At 40.7% G+C, this 26,482-nt stretch overlaps 2 protein-coding genes across 3 annotated transcripts; both read right to left on the bottom strand.

Moving 5' to 3' along the window:
* Positions 1–300: 300 nt before the first annotated feature.
* LOC116056030 (14-3-3 protein epsilon) lies at positions 301–15,432 on the bottom strand. 2 transcript variants are annotated; one of them, XM_031308148.2, is made up of 7 exons: positions 15,161–15,432; positions 8,928–9,127; positions 8,498–8,604; positions 5,956–6,162; positions 5,275–5,411; positions 4,819–4,867; positions 301–1,444 (listed from the first exon to the last, which is right to left on the bottom strand). In XM_031308148.2, exons 1-6 carry the CDS (start codon positions 15,222–15,224, stop codon positions 4,863–4,865), a joined length of 720 nt encoding a protein of 239 aa, XP_031164008.1. In that variant the 5' UTR covers positions 15,225–15,432; the 3' UTR covers positions 301–1,444; positions 4,819–4,862. The 2 variants fall into 2 exon arrangements, with proteins under 2 accessions (XP_031164008.1, XP_031164007.1); XM_031308147.2 differs by lacking the exon at positions 4,819–4,867.
* A 604-nt stretch (positions 15,433–16,036) lies between these two features.
* On the bottom strand, positions 16,037–25,938 carry LOC116056025 (adapter molecule crk-like). Its single transcript, XM_031308142.2, has 3 exons — positions 25,351–25,938; positions 22,961–23,565; positions 16,037–20,487 (listed from the first exon to the last, which is right to left on the bottom strand). The coding sequence occupies exons 1-3, from the start codon at positions 25,568–25,570 to the stop codon at positions 20,353–20,355; spliced, it is 960 nt and encodes a 319-aa protein (XP_031164002.1). The 5' UTR covers positions 25,571–25,938; the 3' UTR covers positions 16,037–20,352.
* Positions 25,939–26,482: the final 544 nt, after the last annotated feature.

Here is a 26,482-nt window from a genome sequence, read left to right as displayed (position 1 = left end):
GCAGAGTTGTCCGTGGAAATCACTAACTTTAGCTGAAGGTCAGGAGCCAATTAATGCAGTGTATTGATTGATTTATAAGGTCATCACACTGTTTTAGGTAAAACCATCTGAAAAGAAACAGTAACTCTAGCCGTTAGATGTAGTACATTATTATTATTATTATTGAGTACCAGTAGTAAGTACCAGTACCACAAAATTGTACTTTAGTACAGCACTGCCCTCTAGTGATTACAAATCAGATTAGAAATGTGTCAAACCAAACCACTTAAAACACTAAGAGAAAAAGACATGTCACACATGTTAATTTAACATTTTTCAGTTTGAAGTTTAATGTTAATTCCATGCTGTGTTTCAGTAAGAATACAGATGGTACTTGTGGCTCTGGTGAGAATATCCAGTAGTACAAATCAGATTCACGTTACACATACTGAACAGAAGGAAGGAAATGAGGAGTCGGAAAGAGAGTTGAGGACACCAAAAAGATTCAGGGGAGTAAAGATACAGCAGGCCTCTATTTCCCAAACCCTTTTTTTTTTTTTTTTTTTTTTAAATATGGTGCCAATGCAAAACTGCATTACATTACAATCAAGAGTGTTGAGCATTCCCCTCCCACGCACACACATTTTGTCTGCTAAAAAGCCATTACCTAACTATCTGCCATTAGCAAAAGCGCTACAGCCTCGCAGCACAATGCTTGGTCCGAGAGTGGACAAGAATAGAAGTCAGAGTGATGCTCGGAGAAGGGGGACATTCTGCTATTTTTCATTTAAAAAAAAAAAAAAAAAAGACCTATTGATGGGTTTGGTAACCACAAAGTAAAGAGGGCACTTAGTTCTTCCTAAAAGCTTTAACACACCCCTTTTAAATCTTCCATCACCGTCTTATTTTCCTCAATTTGCAAACTGAAAGATTTCAAAACTGACTGACAGAAGCATGGACAATATAATGTTCATAAACACACAAACAGAAAAAAAGATGAACAGCAAAGTATTGGGTTTAAATAAACTCTTGTACATGTGTGTTACAAATACAGGCAGGTGTACTTGGCAACAGACGATACAGTAAAGTAAAGCAAGTCAAGCAAAATAAAACGGTAAAAGGAGGACTTGAACCTTAAAGGGCACAGGCTTGCAAAATGAGTCATCAAAAATATGGTAAAACTCCTGGGAGGTGGAAATGGAGACCTGAGCGGGCCCTGAGGGGATTGGGGCATGACATGCATATGAGGAGAAAGGGTGGGTACAGATGGGTAGAAATAGAGGGAAAGGTAGAAATAGAGTGTGGGCTGCAGTATAAACCCAGTTAAAAAACTGTGGCTGGGGACAGGAGCTAGTGCTGGGGACAGGAGGAGGAGGAGGGCTTGTCTTGTCTTGTGTTGTTCAGTCTCACTGGGTCTCTTCCCCCACCGGTGCATCTGGCACTGCTCCTGTGTTCGGTTCTTCACCTGAGAGAACGACAGGAACATAAAACGATGTTATCTCTGCACACTCAATTAGAAATGTTTCAGAGGCAGCTAAATGTGGCGGATGATGAATGATCAGCTGGGAGAAGCTCAGCAGAGAGCCTAGTTCCCAGTTTCAGAGGAGCATATTGCATTTCTCTTGCGGTTATAACACAGGGCATATTATTGAGGGCTGATTCATTTTTATTTCTATTATCATTATCTTATCATAAACAGTTCCTCACTACATTAGTTGCTGGATTACGTGGATTAGACTGAACAGGGGCTTGTGAGAGGCAGATTAAAAAGAAGGGTCAAATCTGAGACAGCAGAGACAGTTAATCTTGGCCTTTAGTCAATTTCCCATAATTCAATGCAATAGCATCTTCAGTTTGGACTCAGACTGTTAAGGCCCTGACACACCAGCCAGACGGGGCGACCGTCGGCAGAAAAGCCAGTCGGACTGATCAGTCGGGTCCCGAGGTCCAAAAAATGCCTCCGAACACACTGAGGCGACGCCGACTTGAGCGTACGCTCTGCGCGTGCGTGAAACGTAATACGTCTCCATAGCAGCAGGCGGCGCTGCTCTGTATTGTTTCCATTAACAGTCTGATCATTTACCAGAAAATGAGAACCGGCAGCTGATGGGACGAACGCGTCACGTGGTTCTTTTTTCTCCGGAAATTCACAGACTGTCATGGCGGCTTGTTCAGAATACAATCTCATATTGTACTAAAATAGTTCACCGAAATGTGTTTCTGAAAACATTTTAAGCGAGAAATAGGCCGTGCAGTTTCTGAATCTGTCTTCATTTCAGATTGACAAAGGTCAGTTTTAAAGATTTGTCAGATTTTGAGAGGCTCATCCGCTCCCCATTTCTGGGTGAGTCCCGACTGCCCTGTCTCCCGACTGAACATGTCGGGTCGGCCAAAATGAATGCCGACGGCTCCTCGGACGGCCGACGGCACGGGACACACAGAACAGACTCGAGTCACGGACCTCGCCAGACGGCCCGACGCCCGATTATCGGGCTGGTGTGTCTTCTCTCTTAAACATCCATTAGACCTTGTGGAAATACTTTACGCACTTTTGTTTTAAATTAGATTTTCTTTTAAAAAAGGGACAATGGACAACATTCAACATCAACGTTGCCATTTGGACTTTATCTTAGAACTAATTCTTATCTAAAGTCCCTCGGCGGGACTCAATTGAAATATAAACACGTGCTAATGACATACACCGTTAAAACAAGATAATAGAGTCATTGCATGAAATGAATTTACCAACACGAGATAAAGAACAGCATCAAAACTACTGACAAGCTGGAACTACAGACTGTTGAGCATTTTAAATTGAGAAAATAAACGAACTGATTGTCAGAATAGTTACAGATTAATTTTATGTCGATTGACTAATGGTTTCTCTGATTATTTGGGTCCAGAAAGTGCAATTTGTGTTTTAGAGACCAAGTTAATTTTCACTAAGGTTTGTGAGTTTGTGCCATTTCATACAACATCCTGATCCCAAACCAATGTTTACTAAGGGCGAAAAAAGGAGAAACATGTAGACCGTGGCCCCTTTTTTAAGAAGTGTTTCAAATTGAGTTTGACTGGCATCTACCGGTACAACTTTGTATATTTCATCATCACCACAAAACGGTTAAATAAATTAATTTATTGTATATTAACTGCCAAAATAAGTATGTGCCAGCATTGCTATATAGTATACCGTTTTAGTATTAAGTATAGAACTGATGTAGACAGGGTTATTATTCTAAACATTAAGCAGATAATATTCCCCTCTCTCAAACACAGGATATAGCTATAGGATTTTTGCACATTTTGAAAAAGTTACCTGAAATTCTGGTTAGTGAACATTACTGAAAGAAGATCGTTCCATTAGAAATGATTGGGATCAGCTCAGAAATATGTGCATCAGTCAATCATGCAACAAACAACCCCAACATTTAGAAGTATACTAGAATGATTACCACCGATTGTGTCTACATGCAGGCCAGTGAGCAAGAGTTCATAGTGCCTTTAAAACAAGCCACGGTCAGATTTACAGAGGGGGTAAAATGCCTTGTGAACCTGTACTACTGGTTACTTGGAAAGGTTACCATAGAGACGGCACAGCCATCCGTGTAATGAAGAATTAAGAGGCACAAATAACAAAGGCTTGAGAATCCATCATGATTGAAATAGAAACCGTCACAGTGCTCATTAGCGCCACAGCTAACTGGGATGTGAGAAAGCCACAGGAGATAGAGCAGCAGCCTCACATGCGGTTACTGCAGTGTATCTGTTATATCACACTTTAATAAGCTACGTTCACAGGTTTTCAAACTCTGCCTCGCCCAGGCAGAATCTGCTGTAATACCCAAGCGGGCTGTGTACAGTGATACTGACATGCATGGTGAGGGGGCAGGGTGTCCGCAGGTTCTTTCAGTCTATATGTTAAGGCTGGAATCACAATCTCTTCCCACCATGGTGGTGAAAGTGATGTTTCTGCTCACATTTCCCAATTAAATGTAAACCATGGACTCACAAGGTACCTTTTTTTAATAGAGAGCAGAGGTGAATCCTCAACTTCCAATCTCCTTAGAACCCCGTGGTTAATTTACTGACATTTAATTAAAAAATCCAGCTCCGGAACAGTACCTTAAAGCAACAGTATGTTCGGAGGGTCAATACATTTGTGCAGACAGGGATTGTAAATGATGCAATATCATAAAATTTCTGTTGTTAGCAGCGTTTAACAAACACCATTTCCCCCACAAGCTCAAGACCGTTGCATGTCACCAGTATTGCGGACTGAGACCAGGTTAGAGACAAACTTTAAGAACGGACTGGGAAAGACAAAATGTGTACTAGGGCTGTCATTAAAAAATAAATAAAACATGGCTCCCTCATTTTTGTCGCAACAAAGAACTAGGTTTACTGATCGAGTAACGTGCATTTTAATGGCTCTGTAATCGGCCAAAAGAAGCCAATCAAAAGTTGTAAGACGCTGAAGCCTCAGATTAGGGCTGTTGAAACTAATCCCGGGAGTTTTAAACACAACCTAGCATGATTTAGACTTTTACTGACTTGCGGACACCCTGAAGACAATAAATCACAGAGCACTCTAGTTCCATTCGTGCAGAAAACGTTGGAGGACAGGTGAAAAAGAAAAGAATACAATGTAAATAAGTGCAGCTCTGTAGTCCTTCAGAGCTGTGGGCAGACAGGGCAACAGAGGCTACCATCTCCTCTCACTCCAAAACATTCAACAAGGCTGGGCTTTGTAATGTGAGGATGTTAGTGGAGGATGTCAGGGTGGTCAAACAGGAAAGATAGCTTGAGGTCGGAGGACAGGAGACAGGAGGAATGACTTACAAAATACACTTCTATAATTGAAGAGTGATGGAAGAGGGCTGTCCTTAATCTACAGAAGAACGAGGGAGAGATGAGAAGTCAGAGCAGTGCGTGAGTACCGAGCATGAGAGAGAAAGTAGGAGAGGCCTTCTGACTTTAGAGAAATCAATGTGATGAGGGGAAAGGTTAGAGAAAACGTTTGGTAGTTCCGTTTTCTAGATGCTTTTTGATGCATCAGCCTAAGCACTTAAAGACAAGTATCTCATAGTGGCAAACAAAGGAAATCAGGGGCAATATGAATGAACAAGTCAGCTTAAAAATACAAGATCTGTCAAAAAGTAAGAAGTGATGGCGATAGTTAGGACCCAATCATCAGTCAGTATCACCCAGAAATTAACTCTGAGATAATACTAATAGATGCTGTATATTCTAGCAACTATAGCCAACGCCCTGTGAAGAAAGGAATGGCTCTCTTACCATCTCCCTGCACGTCTGAGGTCCATAGTGTCAAGTTGTCACGTAGCAACTGCATGATAAGTGTTGAGTCCTTATAGCAGTCCTCACTCAGCGTATCCAGTTCTGCAATGGCATTGTCAAACGCTTCCTTCGCCAACCTGTCAGCAGAGAGGATGCAGGACAATACATCCAGTTAACAGGTGGAAATAACTATGGATGGAAACAATCCGTTCCCTTTCAGGACTGGTTTTGAGACGGAAGGTTTCTGGAGAATCACAAACTGGATCCGACTGCTGGAACACAATTTCTTTTCATGCGGGATTTGAGCCGCAGCAGAAAGGAAAAGTTGTTGAAATGTGGATTTAATTTACCAAACGACCAAAATGGCAAACTGCATTAGTTGCAAAGGACCTTTGCTGATAAACACAGGTAATACCTCTCCACGATTCTGGCACTCGAGCAACCCCTTTTACGTTACACACAGTGGTTTCATTCTGATGATATACATTCTTTAAGTTTTTCAACCCACATATAGTGTGTGCCTGGAATTGGGATTTTTGTACTTTTTATGGCCCAAAAAGTAACAACCTTAATAGAAAATTAAACCTGTTCAATAAAAGAAAAAATAAATTAAGTTAGAGAAAAATCGAATCCTTCAAAGTAGGGAATACCAGTTAGACAACATTAAATGATCACACCTACTTGCAAGCTCGGTCTGGCGAGTTGAGGATTTCATAATAGAAAACTGAAAAGTTAAGGGCCAATCCCAGGCGAATGGGGTGCGTTGGGGGGAGTTCGATCATGGCGATGTCACTAGCAGCTTTGTATGCAACCAAACTGTTCTCTGCCGCCTCCTTCCTGTCGTTGCCTGTGGCAAACTCTGCCAGGTACCTGTGGTAATCTCCCTTCCTGAGCAGAGGGAACAACAAAGTCAGATACATACCTGCTTTCACACATGGGCATTACAAACACATTATAGCAACAGTTAAGGGTCCAGAGCAGTGATCGGTAAAGTCACATTTGACAAATAAGCAAGTGCATTAACAAACCAGCAGTATGAATTAAACATCCGTGCAGTTTGGGACAAGTACATGAACTGTTGCACCTCTACAATAAACACACCTGTGATGCTGAACAAGCCTTTTAATATTTATATTGCTTAATACCGAGCCACCTAACAAAAGAGCTGTTGGTTTTCCAACAATTATCAATGCTTGGTTTGCAACTTTAAAGTTACTATATGTAACTTTTAAATGTTTCTGAAACTGTAATTTTCCATCTGATGATCATAAATGACCTGTAACAGCAAACACTTTTTTTAAATTGTTATTATTAATGCCTCTATTTTCCCCGCAAAGTCACAATCCCTGCTCAGCCATCACACCTAAACTTCACTGACCACTTTATGGAACATTTTAAAATGGGACACTGCTCTGGATTAATCCATTTCTTCAAACCCAGAGTGCAAACTTTGGGTAAGATGAAGAAGACATTTTGGACATTCCGTAAAATACTGTATTGGTCCGAATGTAAGACGACCCTGATTATAAGACAACCCCCCCCTTTTTCAAGACTCATTTTTGGAAAAATACTTCATAAAAGCCAAATATTGTTTTCATAAAGAAAATACATTTTATTTGAAAATAATTCTAATAAAAACACAGCTGTTAACATTTTAAATAAAATATATTCAATATCTTTTTAGATGAAAGTGTAAAATTCAAGGTAAAAATGTCAAAGGCCTTCAGCTGAATGACACATAAGACTCCTGTCAATCTGCTTTGAGGACCACGGTAAGATTTTCTCTGGCTGTTTGCATTTTTAGACGGTGTAACATCACCATGACAACGCCTGGTTGTACTTCCGTTCTACTTCCGACTTCCAGGCTTTTTGTAGCTGGATACATCATTTGTTTCGTGTATGTATGAATGTGGAGAACGTTAGTGATAGTGAGATAATTGCTACGGTTACACTTCTAGTGATGAATCGGCAAAAACACGTTTTATTTCTCGGAGTCACGGCTTTGGTCTAGTGGCGCTGGGCTCTCTCTCTCTCTCTCCAGTCAGTCTCTATCTCTCTCCACCATATAATGTTACCGTGCTTTCGGGCCCTCGTTGAGGCTCTGCTTTTTCGACCAGCTGTTTGTAACATTAAAATAAAATGGATTATGGATCATTTTTATTTCTATAGTTTATATCTGACTTCTCTATTGGCTGTTCAAACATGTGACGACCCTTACATTCTGCGACTTGAACAGCTGAAAGTCTAGACCCCGATTATAAGACAACCCCACCTCTTCAGACTTTTTTCTAGCAGAAAACCCCGGCTTATATTCGGACCAATAAGGTACTTCTGTACATGTACACGTAAGACATAACTACACACAGAAAATCTCCACCTAGCATCTATGCTTTTTTAGCTTGGTTAAGGTGTTGACACAACTAGTGTCGACGAAGGCCGACTGTGATGTCGCCTCACATCGCCTGTGTCTTGGCCAAAAAGTGGCACTTAAACACACCACAAAAACTACAGTCCATGGGCAACTAGCACGTACGTTCGGCGCCTGCGTGAGAGAAAACAAATCTCCATGCCAGCAATCTATTTGTCATTCAAAAAGGGAAACAGGATATACAAAAACTATTGCTATACTACATACAACAAAACAGCGTTTCCCCGGCAAAGAAGTCTCCTGTGATGGGGAAGAGAAAGGAGCCCGCCGCGGCTGGACGTCTACTTAGCTACATAGGTTACAGAAAATGAGCCGACGGGCGACCATGCCGACAATCTTCTTGTGTGCCAGCACCTTTAGGGATCGACTTAGGAACCGTTGTACTGTAACTCTAACAGGAAGTAGCTCAGATAGACACATATTGATAATTGCCAGGAAATTTGCAGATTGGAAAGAGGTGAGATGCATGTGAACAGAGGTATGCAGCAACCTGCATTCTGATTAAACAAGGGAGAAATCCATTCTATTGTATATCCCGGTAAAAAACCCGCAAAATCACATTCCTGCCAGCCTAGTTAAGGTGAAAACCAATACACTTTGTTTTGCGTTTTCTTTATTTGGTAATGTTAGTGCTGGTGGGGAATAATAAATCGGAAAATAATGTAATTACGCCTGTGACTGATACCTAGTCAAACCAAACTGTACGTGTGCCTGACCTTAATATGTAAAGTTTAGAAAGAACAAATCATGCGTTACAGAAATAAATACACACACACACACTTATAAGATGCGTACATTTTGTAGTAGAAAACCTTAGATTCTCCCGTGGTTGCAGCTAAAATTAGGTGTTTGTCCAGTACATCCAGAATGTCGTTGCAGATTGATTTCAGCTCTTTCTCAACCTGCAGACCAAAACACACACAAACACTGTTGTCAAAACCTTACAGGTGCTGGGTCAAAGTTTCCTTTGGATATTCAGCTGCAATTCAAAGCTGAAACAATACAATTCAACTGAGCTGAGACTCAAAGTCAAATACACTCTGGGTTGCGCGGAAGCTATATCGATTTAAAACGGTATTGTCTAATTCCATACGTTGTTTAAAAATATAGCGATATAAGACGCAAGTCAAAAAAATCTATATACCGCACAGCCCTAAACGCACCTGCATAAGATGAACATTTAATCACAATTAAGTCAAAAATTTAAGTTTACAACACATCTGACCGTTTTCCTGTATTCCCGGATCATCTTTAGTTTGTCTTCTCCGCCTTTGTTTTCTTCTTTCTGTTCCAGGCTACTGATTATCCTCCAGGAAGCTCTTCTGGCTCCGATCACGTTCTTGTATGCTACCGACAGCAAGTTCCTTTCCTCCACTGTCAGCTCCACGTCCATACTGGCCACGTTCTTCATTGACTCTACCATTTCTGAAAGACACAGGGAAACATATGGCATTAGGGCATGGGCTTCTTAAGCCCCCACAATCTGAATACTGTGTGAGAACAAACGTGAATGGTACCCAACCCTAATCAGTGATATGTTGCTAGGTACGCGTCCTGCGTCTCTAACGCATTCAAATCCGAAATGACGCAGTAAACCTCCTTGCCTCCAGGGGACACACGCTATATGTTCCCCGTTACTGCTACATTGTTAATGCTTTCCATTACCTCGCGTTTGAACTACTGCAATGAGTCCTGTCTGGGGTCCCCAATAAAACCCTAGACCGGCGCCAGTATGTCCAAAACTCTGCCGCCAGGGTGCTCACCCACACCAAGACCTGGCAGCACACAACCCCAACCCTCATCCACCTTCACTGGCTCCCAATCAAGTCCCACATCAAATAAAAAATCCTCCTTCTCACCTCCAAATTCCTCCATGTTGTTGTTGTTATATATATTTCAAAATGTCTCCTTTCAAATGAAATTGTAAGAATGCATCTATGTCAAAGGGACCTGAAAATATGACAGAAAAAGTCTTCCTGTGGCCCGACATTGAGGTGAGTGAGTGTATGAGGGAAGCCACCTGGGGGTAAACTGACCATCTGCCTTTTTAGGATAATTGCACAATCAAAAACGATTATTAAATATTCCCTTCATCGAGGTTACAGGAAAATATGAATTATCGCTTGCAGTTCCTCCAGCCTTTGAGAGGTTGAGGTAGCTTCGTCGACTCATCACTTGGTGAGTTAAATGCATCATAAACTGCGTATTAATGTGTGTTAGTTAGGGCTGGATCCGGATATTGGTTCAATGGGTAGGTATTCAATTTTAAATTTTGGGATTCGTATATTAGTTGTTTTTTAAACGTGCACGCAGGCTGAAATTTACTGTGGTGTTTTGTGGGGATTAAGCTGCTTAATGATAAAAGGTAAAGATAGTACGATCGCTCGTAACGCTAATGCTCTGGTGAGGCGCTGGCTGAGCATTCACGCACACGGTGTGTTCCATTTCTTTCAAAGTGCCCATATTATGAAAAAAAATCACTTTTTCTGGGATTTGGGATGTTATGTTGTGTCTCTGGTGCTTCCACACACATACAAACTTTGAAAAAAAATCCACCCATGCTGTTTAGAGTGAGATACGGTTTCTGAATGTGTCCTGCCTTCAGTCTCTGGGTGAGCTGTTCAAAATCGGCACGGCTTGTGACGGCACAAGCCGAAACAAGCAGGCTAACCGCAACATTAGCTCGTAGCGTTAGCATGCTACCTCGTTCTCAATAGCAAAGCACTGCTACAACACACACAAGTTCACCATAATCTACAAAAGAACTACTTACATGTGCACCCTCATTTAGAAGTCTCCCAGCTAATCCTGCCTTGTAACTGACTGAAGTTGTAGAAACAGCCTTTCTTTTACGGTCTATGGAGCTAGCTAGCTGACATGATCTACATCTGAGCTACTGCACATGTGCAAGTGCAATCAAAAATAGTACAGAAGAAGAAAAGAGGTCTCACTCTAAAACAGAGACCAGGTGAAAAGAGGCTCTGCAGCAGTGAGAGAGAGCGGTGCAGTACAACTAAAATATGGTGTTTTTTGAAAATTAAACCATGTAAACCTATTCTGGTACAACCTTAAAATACAATTATGAACCTGAAAGTGAGCATAATATGGCTGCTTTAAATGCCTGCAGCAAAAAAATTTAAACCGAGTCAACTTTTGGAGAAAAGCAACCCGTCGTCACCCTGCGGTGGACAATCGTGTAACCGGAGATCAGACTCGTCAGTCCGTATCGCGGCGTGAGAGTCCCGTTAACGTTACTGTAAACAGGAAACATCACTGCAAGAGAAAAAGTTTTAAACACTATGAAGGTAAAAAACGAAAACACAAGCACTGAGCTGTTGAGGAGTTTCTGTAACAATAGGTGACTTTGTCCTGTAAGAACAAAGCAAAGTCGCCTTTGCCGTTTTCCCATTACATGGTACCTGCTCGACTCGCCTTTTTGGTTTTTCCATTATGAAAAAAAGTACCTGGTACTAGTATCACCTCCGTCGAGGTTCCAAGCGAGCTGAGGCGATACCAAAAGGTGAGGTGAAAACCTGCAATCAACTGATGGGTCGGAGAGAATCGTCACTAATCACTGCGTCATCATTGCTAGCGACAGACGGGGGTGTCCTGAACAAGCCCGCCATTTAAAATAGTTTAGCCAGCGGTGGTCTTCTGGCTGTGGCAATACATCCATGGTGGCAACAGCCACATGCCGAGAATCAAAAACAACACACCTTCGACGGTCTGCGTGTGTGTCGCGTTAGGTCACGGCAGTTTCCTGCGGCGGCGCTATGACGACCAGCCATGCTCGCCTCACGCATGAGGTGGTACTAAGGCCCTGTTTACACGATGATGCTCACGGGGGAAAACGAAAAAATATTTTATCGGATGTGCCTTTTGTTTATACACCGATAGCGTTTTTGGGTCTTAAAAAAAAACGCAAAAAAGTGAAACCACCCTCCAGAGTGGAAATCTTAAAAACGCTCAACCGCCATGTTAGCGTCTAAAGGGGAAAGCGCAAAAGTCAGAAGACAGCGGTGTGGAGAGAGACGAGAAAAAGGCGTCCAGGTAGTCTGTTGTTACGGAGTAGGCTACAGAAATTACAGGCTCCTGTTATCTAAAAGATTTTCTATGTAATGGCTTAATATTTAAATGATTTCGACAATGTCGATAAGGTTGTTATAGTTCGATGACCATATGTAGGCTATTCATTTGAGCCAGAGTAGGCTACAACGTTAGGGATGAAGAGAAAGAGAGAGCGAGTGGCAGCGGCCAGCAAGCCGAGTAGAACTGGTACTAGCAGTGGGTAAGCGCCATTAAACTCTCGCTTCATCTCTTTGCTCTTCTTTTGGGACTAGCCAGACCTTCCTCCGCAGCGCTGTGGAGGAAGGTCTGGCAATGCAAGAGTAGAGTGTGACTGACACCTCTAGTGTCAACTTTTCACAAAAAAGGTTGATGATTGATCATCTGGGCCTCCTTTGTATGATATTTTATGTTAAGGTCACTTTGAATGATTTTAATTAAATCATAATGTAGAGGGACAAAAAATCTTAAAATTCATTTAAAGAGCTTAGATTATATTCTGGGATAGTTTCGGAAGGATGGTGAAAAAAGTTAATTAAAGGACTGGGACCCACTCAAAATGACCACCTATGCATCCCGGGGACTCACTACATTAAAAACTGGGCAGCGTCAGTGCAGCATGCTGGGGAAACCTGATACACGATGGTTTCAAGCCAAGAGGAGCACTATGCTGCTTTGATCACTTTACCCTCGAGCCCGGCCTGCACTTGAATACACTCAATGACCTCTTTGTGCTTGTTAAAAATGCATATCAGCGTTACAAGCTCTACAGATTTATTGAACTGATCAAATTGGACTTCAATAACCCCTCTTTGGACACCAATTCTTAAGATCCAAAAAAATAATAATCAAGTCAATCTACAAAACTGTACTTTGTGTAGTCAATGCAATAAAAAGCAGTCCTCTTCATGTATCTATATATTACATAGCCTATTAATTGAGCATCAGTAGATGTGACAGATCATTTTTTTCCCTGCTGCTAAGAGCCAAGGAGGCATTTGTGTAACTTTAGAGAAGCCATTTGACGGAGCCATGTAATGTGAGGGGCAGCCAGACCCAGAGGTTTTTTGTCTACATTGGAAGAAGTAGAAGCGAGTACTGCAATGTAGGGCTGGGCAATATAATATATCGATATCCTGATATGAGACTAGATATCGTCTTAGATTTTAAATATCGTAATATATAGAATTAGTTATCTTTTCCTGGTTTTACAGGCTGCGTTCGGTAAAGTGATGTAATTTTCTGAATTCACCAGACTGTTTTATTATTTACCTTTACCCACTTAGTCATTATATCCACTTTATTGATGATTATCACAAATCTCATGTGTAAATATTTTGTGAAAGCACCAATTGTCAACCCTACAATATCGCTAGAGGTATTTGGTCAAGATTATTGTGATATTTGATTATTTTTTTCACATTACCTGGCCCTACTGCAATGCCACTGCTAATCTAAAAAAAAAAAAAAAAACAGTACACATTAGCCTTAACATATTTTTTCTCTTTATCAATGGGACAACTTTTCTACCTCAGACAAGCTGAGATAAGACCTTTGGATAGCTGGCATTTTGGCACAACTTTATTTTTTTTGGTGCAAATTGAAAAATGCACATACAAATGTACCTTCTGATAATTTTTTTACTTTCCAGCTGCATCACTGACACAAATGTTCACTCAAAACCATAAAATTATCAATTTAAAAACAGCCTGTGCTGTGTTGTTTTATTCATTTTTCCTTGTTTCTAGGCATCTTGTTAGGTATGCCTCTCTCTTTCTCTCACCCACTTCAACCCAAGAATGAGAAACATCCCTAAAAATAGCACCCAGTGGCTTGTTTTCATTTATACAGCGTTTAACCCATAAAATGCATTATCCTTTTTTTCTCATTGCGAAGACACATGGGTCTCTAAATACACTTAAAAATAGACCAGACACATGTAGAAACCAGGGCACAGAAAGGAGCCGTGGTTGACACATCTGCAGCACAGCTAAAATACAATGCAACCATGCCCATTGGAGACTGTTGGAGGGGAGGGGAGGGGGGGATATTACAAAACTAATAACTGGCCAGGTGCTTTGAAGAATTTTTAATGGGAATAAGTGTTTTGAGATGGCCATAACAAAGGAGAGCCAGAACAACTTCTGGTTCAACCAAGGACAGAGGAGCTATCAGATAAGAGAACTGAGATTCAGCCAGTAACGTTTTGCTGATGAGTTATTGATCCCAGAAGTTAATAATAATAATAATAATAATAATAATAATAATAATAATAATAATAAGAATAATTTTCCAACTCTACCAAAGTGCGACTTTTAGCGATTCTGGGAGCTAGTGCTAGCTACTTTCATGGGAAAAGAGTTGGCAACACTGGCCTCAGTGCAATTAGTGTTTTAACTTTAATGCAAACTTTTGCACATCTGCCGATTTTTTTCCTGCTACAACACGAATTCAGACCTTAAACGAGCTGTTGAAAAGTAATGTCACTCACTCCTTAATTGGGCTTGCAAGCAACACAATATCAAATTTAAGTGGTCCATTGGCTTTAACTGGTTTGTCAGACTGGAACTGTCACCATCTACCTGCTAAACACACCTGGATAAACCGGGAAGCACTGTGAGGGTCACGTTCTTTATTGAGGGTCTTTATGTTTATGTTCACACTGCACTACAACATTTGTACAAGTCATTGTTTTAGCAACATCTTTTAACCTAATCTTACTTTACTTTTAACTTTTGTATTTCTTGCACTGTAGCTATGTTACTCTTTTCTTACTCTTACCTTGAATCTGACTGTGAGCAACTGCAACTGAACAATTTCCCTAAGGGATCAGTAAGTATACAGTATTCTGATTCCAAAAACACTTGGTGGGGGCGGTTCGTTAGCATTAACTGGCACAATTCTCTAAAATATTTTAGGACTGAAGCTACAGCTTGTTGGATCAGATATAACGTTAGATCCTGAATATGCCAACGGCTAATTCAGAAACAGAGCAGGCGCAAGTTATGTTTGATGGGGTGTGGACGTTTGCTGTATTTCTGAATTGAGTTTTGTGTGACGCGTGTCGGGGCTGAAGAAAGGCTAGCCTGCTAACTTAGTTAGCAATTTAGATAGCTACTGTTAGCTAGTTAACTGACGCTGGCAATGGACTAGCTTAGCTCGACAAAGCACGCTTTTCACCAAGCAAAATTCACCCTCCCTTTGAAACGAAAACAATTAATTAAAACGTTTACTGATTCATTCGGCTGGAGAAATCTCCGCCATTTTGTCTCCCACCCAACAAATCCATGTGAAGTGTTCTACCTGCGTCTCCAAGCCCCCTGCGCAGGGAGACTGAGGGGGGGAAGAGGGGCCAGGCATTCTGCAATGACCACTATTTATACGAAGTCTTACCGTCATATCTCTCCGCTTGTTCGGCGAGTTTTGCCTGGTATACTAAATCCCCTGTATCCGCCATGGTGCTCGGGTGTTGGGGCTGCTCTTGGCCTCCCAGTGGAAAAGGAGGATTATCGACTGCTCGGTGATTCCTGGAGGTGGATCAGCAACAGCACCGCCGCTCCGCTAAACAGAAGACACACCGGTAGCACTGGCGTAAAAATGGCGACGCTACTCCATCCGGGAACCCACGCAGCAGTCGGAATTGAAGGCGGGACCATGACGCAATGACCCGCACTCGCTAGCCTGTTTTATTCTTCAAGTGTTCTCCGAATGCTAGCAAGGAGTCTTGCCTAGCCTCTGTAGGACGCGACATGGAAGGACCCGTCCTACCAAGGAAGCATTCTTGACTTTGAAAAGCAGTGTTCATCTACGCCTACACCACTCACGCCCTGAAATCTAATACATTATACATCAATGCCCGAGACTGCCCCAACAAACTCAATTCAAACAATGACAAATACAGTGTGAAGCGATTATTATATAAATTTAACATTTTCAATGATTTCTTTAAAAAATATATATATATAAGCACAAAAAGCATTATTTTTCATCCTTTTAACTTAGTCACACTGCCCTCTTGTATTTCGGAACTACATCTTTAGAAGTAAATAGCTATACATACTGTACAGTATACAATGTAATGTGAATGCAGAAGAATTCAACCACAATCAGGACCCAGAGACACATTTTAAATTAACCCAAGGCTGTAAATCACTATTCTTCCAATCCTTTAATTTCTGCCTTTAACTACAATATATAATGTACAGCTACAATTTTATAAATGGAATAACTTCACACCATATAGAGACAGCAATGTAAATCCCAAACTGATACTTTGTTATATTTTTATTGACTAGGTATATTAACACATTACATGCTACAGAAATTAAAAAAAAGGTCAATTTTAACTTCAAATAATATATTTTCATAACATTTTGACACATTGTACAATCTCGTTAAAAAAATAGTCCTATTTTGGCTTGTTTTGGTCCTCTTTAAAGCAAGGGTGAAATGGCACAAAAACAAAAATATATCATCATTGCAAAAAAAAAAAAAACTAAAAGAACAATTAAACATTTGGCATGATGATACTTGATGCGCTTTTTCTTGAGCTGTAGAGGAGATAAGGTGCACATTGTAGAATCATCAGTGGTATCGTTTAAAAAAACAGTTTTTAAGTATTCATTGGTCTTCAACTAACTGCTGTGGCACAGCCCAGTTACAATAATGTCATGACTATGAAATGAGAATATTTTCTCTAAAAGGCAACAATGAGTGAGAGTTCAGTGCTATTCATCTGACTGGAATACTCAATGAACACTTTGCATAAAGGCATTACAACAAATTACAAAAACCTTTAAAAAATAAGTGGTACCAGTACAGAATGACTGCAGGAAAATGTGGCCACGGCCACCATTAAAACATTTTCTTTTTTTATATCCAATAAATGTAAAATGATGTAAAATAACTACACTTGACAATGACATCGCATTTTGCATTTTCAGATTAGAATTTTGTATTGTTGTGGGTTTGTCATTACAAATTATACAATAGATAATTTAAAATTCCTAAAAAAATATGTGACATGATGCAGTGTTTTGATTTTTTTTTTTTAAAGGATTCTACTTCCTCAAAATTACTGACACACATTTGCAGCAGCACACTTCATTACCATTGCACTGTTGTCACTAACAGTCATTTAGTGTTAATTGGTCACCTATATACCCATGTAGCTCTACAGGCACTCTGTGCTAGTAGTGAATTATGTAGTTACACAGCTGACTTTCATCAGCACATTAACCACTGAATGTACTTAATTCAAATATTTCACCTTAACAAAGAAACATGGAATATGGGGACTTAAAACTATTGCATGTGTTTATTTATTTTTACAGGGCTGTAAATGAGCCACAGGTTTGGCTCAAAATTCTTAATAAACATATCAAGGTAATAAAAATATGGCATTAATGTAGCATACAAAAAATAATTTCCTTAAATTTGATCAATAACAATAAATGGAGGGAAATATTCACAATTAATAAACACATTGTAAACTCAGAACACATTTCAGGATGTCTGGGGTCAGATGCATAAATGTCTGTGTAGGTTAAAGAGAAACTGTGTGGTCATACAAATACAGAAAATGCAATTAATTAATTGAATTGAAATAAGTGTGCCTTTGATTACATATATTATATACAGTAGGTGTTTGGACTGCAAAAGTCATTCACTCTTTGTGAAATTGACTAGTAACCTAAAATGATGCTGTGCATTAGATTTCAATTCTCAGCTTATGTTTTTATTTCTGCTTTACTATGTCAGTTAGCTTCTTTAAGAAAACCATACATGCTGTTTTGATGTATGTGCGAGATATACCCCCTCAGCATACAGTCTTTACTATAAATATGTTTGGGAAGTGACACATAAATGATTTTTGTGCATAGGTATCTTTCATACATCTGACCCGTAGGGCTTTGATGAACGTGTGAATTGGAAAGCACAAAATGTATTTATGTAAGCGCTGTGGAAACCATTTGGTGTGTGTTGTTCATTTTAACATATCAAAAACAATCGTGCCTCAGGCTTCAGGCCAGTAAATTCCGACTCAAAACTCATCTTTTCCAATGCAAAACATGAGGTAGAGAGGAAGTAGCTGAAGATCCTCCCTGGTGACTAACAAAAAACAACTTTGATGTGCAGCTGGGATTTGTCACTTCATATTGTAGTTTACCATTGTCAGCATGCAAGAAGCATCCATTGCATTTATGCATCATGGGAAAGTTGACACATGAGCAAAAGGTACAATGCAATCACAGTTCGCTAGACCACATGAGTAATAAGACTATGACCACAGGATGATATTTTTTCCTTAAAAACCATGTTATTGTCACTGGCAACAGCGTTACATCGGTCCGTTTACCACATTTTTGCAACCATGTATAAGCCACCTAATTAGTGTTTACTGGTTATCCAGAGTAACAAGGGTCTTCGGAGGACATTGCAAGTTGGCTGCTTTTGAGAAAACGATGTTGGGAATTTACATTTTACAGCAAAATCCCTACAGTAATAGACCATGAGCCATGACCAATAAACCATTTCATGGTTTATTTTCATATTGACATAATGATCAGTGTTTTAAAAAGCTTGATGTGTAATAATAGCAAGTGTGTTCAATGTGGAAAAAGCTGATGAGAAGCAATAAAAAGATGTCAATCATGGCACAAGAAATGACAGAGTGACATGTCTGTTTTACCAGTTAAACATAAAAATGCAACCGTATTTAGTGTTTTAAAGTGGATTTGATCTCTAAAGCATCTCTGAATAACAATGTCATACAAACCCTGCTGGAAGACAAAAAATAAAATCCCTAAACCTTTCTCCTCTCATCTTCTAAACATCCCCAGGGCATCTCTCCTCCCTATTTGAAAGGGTGCTCATTTTGTTCTTTCACAATGCTGCATTTGAAGTCATCCATGTTGGCGCTGAATAGTGTTTTAAACGAGGAACATAAAATAATAATAGGTGTACAGTCTCTGGTAACAAAAAGTTAAAAAAAAAAAAAAAAAAAAAAAAAAATCAAATATAAGGAATGAAAAAAATGTTTACAGTATTTAGCATGTAAAGTGTGTGTGTATATATAGTCAACCTATCATAATATTTTCCACTTTTAGTACAAAAAAAAAAAGAGGACTTGGGTTTGTAGTGTGGGATGTAATAAGTAGGTGAAGACGTCTTCTCCACAAGACAGTCATCATGAAAAGTCTTTGCTCGTTTCACTCCGAGGTTCACAGTCTAGCGTTACAAAAAAACTCACCGATTCATGATTCTGGGAGAGAAGCCGAGTGTTTTGTCTCCTGTGCGCAATCAATCTTTTTCCCTTCTGTATGAATCAAATGTAGTGGGTGGGGATACACAGATAACACAGGAAGGGAAGAGTGGGTTGCCTCTGCAGCGTATTAGTTGTGCAGACTTCAATACTGGGCTGGAGGTGTGTAAACTAGGGTTTGACTGATATCGGTTACTGGTGGCCAATACTGTCCATTTAAAAAAAAATTGTGATTGTAATTACTTTTCAACTGACTGTCTCTCCAAGCCTTTTATTCAAATCAGATTCAATTATTTTAGGGTTAGCTTCTATCGAGATATGGCTCCAACACCCAACTAGCAAAAAGCTGTAAAAATCAAGTGATATGGACCGTGACCGTCATCCTGCATCATCAGCGCTTACATGACACAAAGGGAAATTAAATTCCACGGGCAACATTATTAGTTTAAAATGCAAACGGACCTTGTGTGTTATTAATAATGCCCAATAGGTAGAAACGGGAAGAAAAAAGAGGTGCCTTGTGCTGTAACATTACAGGGGCGGTGATTACTGTGTGGTCGCTACGTTTCATTCGCTGTTTAATGAAGAACTGCTAAAATACATGGAGTAGGGCCGAGATCCGAATTTTCATGTTTGAACCGAGCCGGTTAGGTGTGAAGGCCCCCTTAAAACACTGCCTCAATTCTACACCTAATCATCATACAAAAGTAAATAAAACGGCTCTGGAGTTATTAGAAGTTGTTGTCCAATTCTTTTCTCTTGACTCAGCTAGGCCAACCGGTTAACCGCTGCTTGGGAGGGAGGCTGTTAGGCCCAACTGGTTACCAACCGGTTACCCTCTGCTTGCAGTTGTGGATTCAAGCTAGGCTAACATGAAGCTGATGATCAATATCATCAATATGTGATTCTGGTTAAGACAACACACAAGTGGGTTCCTTTAAAATGTAACATTCATAAATACTAAACCAAAACATGCCGCTATCTTTCTGAATGCAAGACATAATTAATTGCAGGTTTCGGAAAAGTAATCAAGAGGGAGCCAACAATTGCAGTGTGTAATGCTGACTTAAAAAAAAAAGAAAGAAGGTGATTTAGGGGAACCGATATCAGTCTGACCTAAGTGTAAACTTTTCAAAATGACAGTAGGCAATATCACCCAACACGCCTTGTGTTGGCAGGGCCAGTAGTGCCTGACCAGTTGAGGTCATAGGTTCATATACTGTGTGCTTGTATACATCTTTTTTCTTTCCGAGCATGACAAAATGACCGAAAGGGAAGGGCTGTGCTGGACACTGTCGAGGTGATGGGAGGGCGTTGTTTCTCAGCTCTCGTCATCGGGATGGTGTTGTTCCAACAGTCGAACGTGGGTGAAGGGAAAGTGGCCTCGTTTGCCCTTGCACTCACCCTCCCATTGGCCGTTCACGTTGATCTTGGTCACTTGTACCATGTCTCCCACCTGTGAAATGACAGAGAAATGATAAATGCAGGGGTGCAACACACACAGACTCTCCGCTCTCTATTAACTGGCAGGTTCATGCAAGCTGAACATAGCAAGCTTAAAGGACAATTCCGGCGCAAAATAAACCTAGGGGTTAATAACATATGTGTACCGAGTCTACCGTTCTCTGGGGTATGTTCTCATGCTAATCGAATGTCTCTTGTCTCTAACAAGATAGTGCAAACCGCTGATTAGCTTATAACGCTAGTCGTCGGGGCAAAATCGCTATTTCTACACCACTAACAAGGCTCAAAATATCACCATACTTCAACTGTAGCATAATGAGGGTCCCTACATGTAAACCGAAGCATTGGGAACTTTGTAAGTGTACAGAGTTTATTAAAAAGATAGATTATAAAGACAGTAGCGTTCACGTATACGAGCAGGCGCCATCTTAGGAAAACAGTCATGACCAGTCGAAAGACGAACGCCAGGCTTGAGCTATGTTACTGGTTGCACATTCAATTAGCATGAAAACATGTCCCAGAGAACGGTCGACTCGGCACACGTTATTAACCCCTAGGTTCATTTTGCGCCGGAATTGTCCTTCAATGTCTAACTCAAAGTCCACCAAGCCTGCAGAAAGATGAACATTGACATGAAATTGACTGACCCATCTTCATCTTTATAACTGCAGCAAAACAACATTTAGACATCCCAGTTTGACTGATATACAGGAACAGTTACACTTCACTTCGGTTCTACATGTTTATATTTTTTTGCTTAAATATCAGCCTCTTAAGCCTGATAATCAGACTAAATTGCAATTTGTTATACGATTAATTCAGCCTGACATTGTGTTCATGGCAGCCAATTTTTGTTTGGGGAGGGGAGGCAATTTTGTTTTGCCCTAATCATTTAGTTTTGAGGGACACATCCATCCCAACAACGTTGTGTACAGAAGCGACAGAAGCTGTGGTACAGGTTGCTAGAAGCATTTAACATTTTTTCCCCCATCACAACCAAAGAAAACTGCAGATTTAGGAGTTGTAAATTGACTTACAACTGTCCAGCAGCGTCCCCGTTTTTGCAGCCATTCTTCCGTCGCTGTGTTTCATGGATAAAGCTAAGTAATGGTGCACTGAACAGGCTACAGCAGCTTTAGCCCAGACAACAATATTTAATTCTCCTTCAAAATCCCATGTCAGTCAAGTCCTGATTGCAGTGACAATTTGACAATTTTACAGGGATTAGTGTTCTGTCTGATGTAGTAGTTCATTGAGAATTGAAATGTTAGAAACTAAAAACAGATGAGGTAGATGTAAATAACAGCAAGTCGATGAAACTCACAGAATGTTTTAATTCCAGGTTATCAACTGTTTTGCAGACAACACGCTTGAAGCAGGATTTCATTTCAAAATAAATGACGATTTAATTGCTAGTCCTTATCTACAGGGAGAGCATTTTGTGCAGTACTGTGAATCTTGACTGCTCTCAGTGTTTCCCACACGCCTATACTTTGGCAGGCTGCGCAAATATATTGTGACCTATTTTAACAGTGGCAGAGGTTCCTAAACAGTGTAATGCCACCTGGTCTGCTCTGTCTCACACAGCACACACATACACAATTCCACTCGCTATTTCAAACACAGGGGTGGCGTCTGTGTTTCTTGAGAAGCCTCAAACAGCTGAGGAATTCAAGAGCTTGCTGTGTTGAAAGTTGGTACCATGTGTGTAGATTGATTAGATTTATTTTAGCTGTAGAATTATCTTACTGAATTCAGCTTTAGCTTCTGAATCTACTCTTCTGCAGCTAGCCCTCAGTTTACCACAGACCCACTGTACGTACCACTGTGAGGTCACATGCTGAAATTACTTCATGGTGGCCACTCACAAGAATGTGCATAAAAATCTTCATTCTTAAGCGGCTGTAATCCAGTCTTTGAGTTGTGTTAGCAGCTTAGGCTCATTAATCATCAGCTTGTTGACAGCGAGCTGGTCACAGTAAATAGTGTGTGTGTGTGTGTGTGTGTGTGTGTGTGTGTGATATGGTGACACTGTTAGGCTACCAGATCATGTCAAACTGTCAATATTAACCTCCACTCTTTTGCATTTTGTTTACTAATCGGAGGGAACCTTGTTTATTTGACTACTTTCACTGGGCTCCAGTGGTAATGAATGTACAAAGTTAACACTCACATTAATCCAATGGGCCATAAAGAGATGTGTACATAAAGAGATGCTATTGTAAAGGAGCTGTGTCTGTCTTTCTCTATAGTGCCATCTCCACTATAAGTGTCTTCATGTGCGCTGTCAGCTTGCATCTGTAAAGATACTTTGTGTGTATGCTCACATGCGTGAGCCATTAACAATCGGGACAATCTACACTGCCTCTGCTGAGACTTGCAAACAGAAAACAGAGAGGAAAAAGAGGTTAACAGTGAATAGAAGGACAGCCTTGGAGAAAAAGAATGGTGGGTGGAATTGCTACCTCCAGAGCGAGTGCCGTCTTGTCGTAGGCGTTGGGCACCCTCTTCTGAATGGCTCGAGCATAGACGGGCCCATTCTGTAAGTTAGGGAGCTGGGCATTGGCCACAGGCTGAGCGTACTGGCCTGGGTCCCCCAGAGGATTTGCCTGAGGGCTCCCTGTTCCGTCTGTGCTGCCCCCTACCCCTCCAACTTGCCCCCCTTGTCCAGTCCCCACAACAGGGGGGCCCAGGCCGGCAGCAGTGGGCGAGGCAGGTCGGTACTTCTCCACGTAGGGCACAGGGATCATCCCGGCTCTGCCCTCCTGGTTAGCAGCGTTCCACCACTGCTCCTCGGGCTTTTCCAGCACGCGCAGGATATCACCTTTGCGGAAGGGGAGGTCCTCCTCATCGTTGCCAGGGAAGTCAAATAGCGCCCGTACAAACTCTGCCTCCTCGGGCTGCGGCGGGACGCCAACAGAGGGGGAGCTGATGAATCCTGTGTTCCTAGCCTTGTTTATGGGCTCTATGAGTGTGGTTGTGTCCAGGTAGTGGATCTTATAAAACTCCAACAGAGCCGGCAGCGCTTCAAACTCCTGATCACCAATCCGAAACCGAGGAGGAGCCATACCTGGCAGAGGAATGGTGACTATGTTAGTTTGTTGAAGGTGAAACATGACAGAAACAAACAATTCCAACAATTACATTAACACCAACCTTCTTCAATCAAAAAGGGCCACAATTACTGGCAGCACTGACTTGCTCTAACTTTGTCTTTACACAGCTCGCAACAGGATTAATTATTCACTGAAAAGTCCAACAATATCCTATAGAGTGCTGTGTTTGGAGAGACTATTAGATTAAGGGGATGATAAGGCCCTAGAAATTAGTCCTAACTGGGGCTAATGTAATTTTATATCACCATATAGTAAATCTTCTGGAAACTCAAATGAGAAACCATTTATAAACACAATAACCGGAATGTCTGGTTTGGGGTAATTCAGTGGTTTAAGTGTATGACCAAGTTAATTCTTCTCATTAATACAAAAATCTTGTAAATCCAATACTGCTTATTGATTTGCAAAATTGAGAGAACATAGCAAAACCTTTATAGGTTGACAAATCTATACAATAGTATCACCCAATCATATCAAACATTGTAACCAAATGGAGTGGCAGTAGCCCACATCATTTTGAGACATGTTTTACATTTGAGTGTAAACAATAGATATTTTTAGCCAACATGTTCAGCCAATAATTCAAATTTGATTTGAGTCAGTTGGAGTGACGGTGGCAGGCGTAGCCTCTGCAAATAGTTATTTTAACGTCACTGGGGTGCACATCATACTGCTTGTTTCTGTTTAAATTTGGCACCATAGTTTATTCTAGTATAAATAACAGAACCCAAAACTTGGTATTGTTCCTACCCATAATGGCCCACTTTTAAGGATTTACTATAGGAAGATAAAAAATATGGCCCAATGCTAAGGAAGCCCAGAAAGGAGAAGGATTGAACACCAGCCATAAACACGTACAAGCACAGCGGTAGACCTGCAAGCAGGGCTATGTATGTGCAACAGGGTAGGATCCCAGACATTCCAGAAACACCAATCTGGCCAGTCATCATCCAGTTGTGACAGGCCAGTCTGTCCAGTTCCATTCAATCCCTGTAGCAGCAGCAGCCTAGCTCACCACACTACCGATAGGCTACCGTCCTGCTGCTTACACTAGGACAAAACACCGCCTCAACCCCTAAGACATGAAAAAGTAAATGTCTGATTGGTTGTTGATAGCTAGCTAATCGTTAATGTAACACCAAACTCCATTTAAAAAGTAACCAATATAACGATACGTTGCAAATACAGAAAGTAACTTACACACTTTTTACATCTTTACACGTTTCTGTTGATTTCCTTTAAATTTTTAGGTGCAATTGTTACATCGGATACACGAGGATAAGCCTCAATAAAGCAAACCATATATTTCAGTCAAATTTCAGACCGACTCTTCTATTCTACACACAGTAGCTAGGCAGTTAGCTAACGTTAGACCGCGGTGGGCGGTAGTGCTCAGCAGCGTAAACCACATGCAAACGTTTTCATTTTTGTTCGAAAGAGTGAATATTATTATATTATATGAATGCCGACTTTGACAGTACCTCCCCAAAACACAGAAACTCCTTAAACTTCTGTGATAAAGGGCAGGAATATCTGCAGATTTCCTAAGATCAAGTTAAATTAGTCAATTCATAATGGGCGTTTGGAGTGGCTTCACGAGAGAGAGGGAACTTACGGGGATAGCTAAATCAAAGCAACCAAGAATTAAAATGAAAATACACACTAACGTTAGTATCTGGTAAACATGTGTAACGTTAGCGGTCAAATACCTAGCTAGGTGATAAACAATTCAACGTTACCTGAGCCAGATTGCCGGTTGTTACTGATGCTGTTGATTATATAATGGGACACTTTGGAGTTCTCTGATACGGACAGCACGTAGTCACCAGGGCTGGTAATTGAGTCTCTCACCAGGAAAACGCCATGTCTCTGTCCCTGTAAAAGAGAAACTGCTTCCTGGCGGCTTAGCTTTCCCCAGTACCAGCTAGCACGGTCTTCAGCATCAAAATTACCGGCCATGGCTGTGAAATCCTGTCCGAGGCTTGAGGCCTTTCCCCTTCGCCTCTCCCTATCCGCAACTCATACAAAACTTTGGTAGACTAACGCCTCCCCTGAAAAAAAAAACTGTATAATACCCCAATTTTTGCAACTTCCACGAGTAATGTTGATACGTTTAAGTTGACGGAACTTCTGTTGCACCACAAAACCTAATAATTAACAGCTTAAACGTTAAACTGACAAACAATTAAATGCAAAACTAATGTGCAACAAGAAACTCCGGGACTGAAATGGCGGATCTAGGGAAAAGTTGACCTCATCTACCGGAAGGGATGCCTGGTCAATGGGAAGCGCTGCGCTGCATTCACGCTGCATTCAAAAAGCACTGTAGATACGATTTACCTCGTCTTCCACTTCTCTGAAAATATTGAAATGCTAAGGAATGCAACAGCGCGGTCGCTTAACGCAACCACTTGATTTGCTCTCAGTTCATGTTCTAACTACTTTGAAGCCGTAAATGCACCATAATTAAACTTTATTTGCAGATTTTTGGTTGCTCTTAATCAGATTTTAAACAGTTCACAAACGTGAATGTTATGAGTATAAAGAGGAGTTTTTGTTTTACAGCAAAGAAAACACTGCTATGTCAAACACAAACCAAAAAAATGCTTGGAGTTGGGATCTCAAATTGACTTGTGAGATTGTTAAACCCACCAGTTTAAAGTAAAGTTTACAACTGGTATGAACAATATTACTATGTAGTAGGCTAACACCTGAACATTTTACATCTGAAAGTTTGTTTCCCCCCCAATATTTAATCTCTCTCTCTTGGACTGACTTATTGCATTATCTAAGCACACATGGGGGGAGGGGGCGGGGCTATTGACATTTATTTTATAGTCTATAATTGACACAATTAAAATGAAGATTGGT

This window comes from Sander lucioperca, chromosome 13 (genome assembly GCF_008315115.2).
Source record: "Sander lucioperca isolate FBNREF2018 chromosome 13, SLUC_FBN_1.2, whole genome shotgun sequence".
In the NCBI taxonomy this organism is placed as follows: Eukaryota; Metazoa; Chordata; class Actinopteri; order Perciformes; family Percidae; genus Sander; species Sander lucioperca.
Note: the sequence above shows the minus strand (reverse complement) of the source record. Positions and strands in the feature narration are given on the sequence as shown.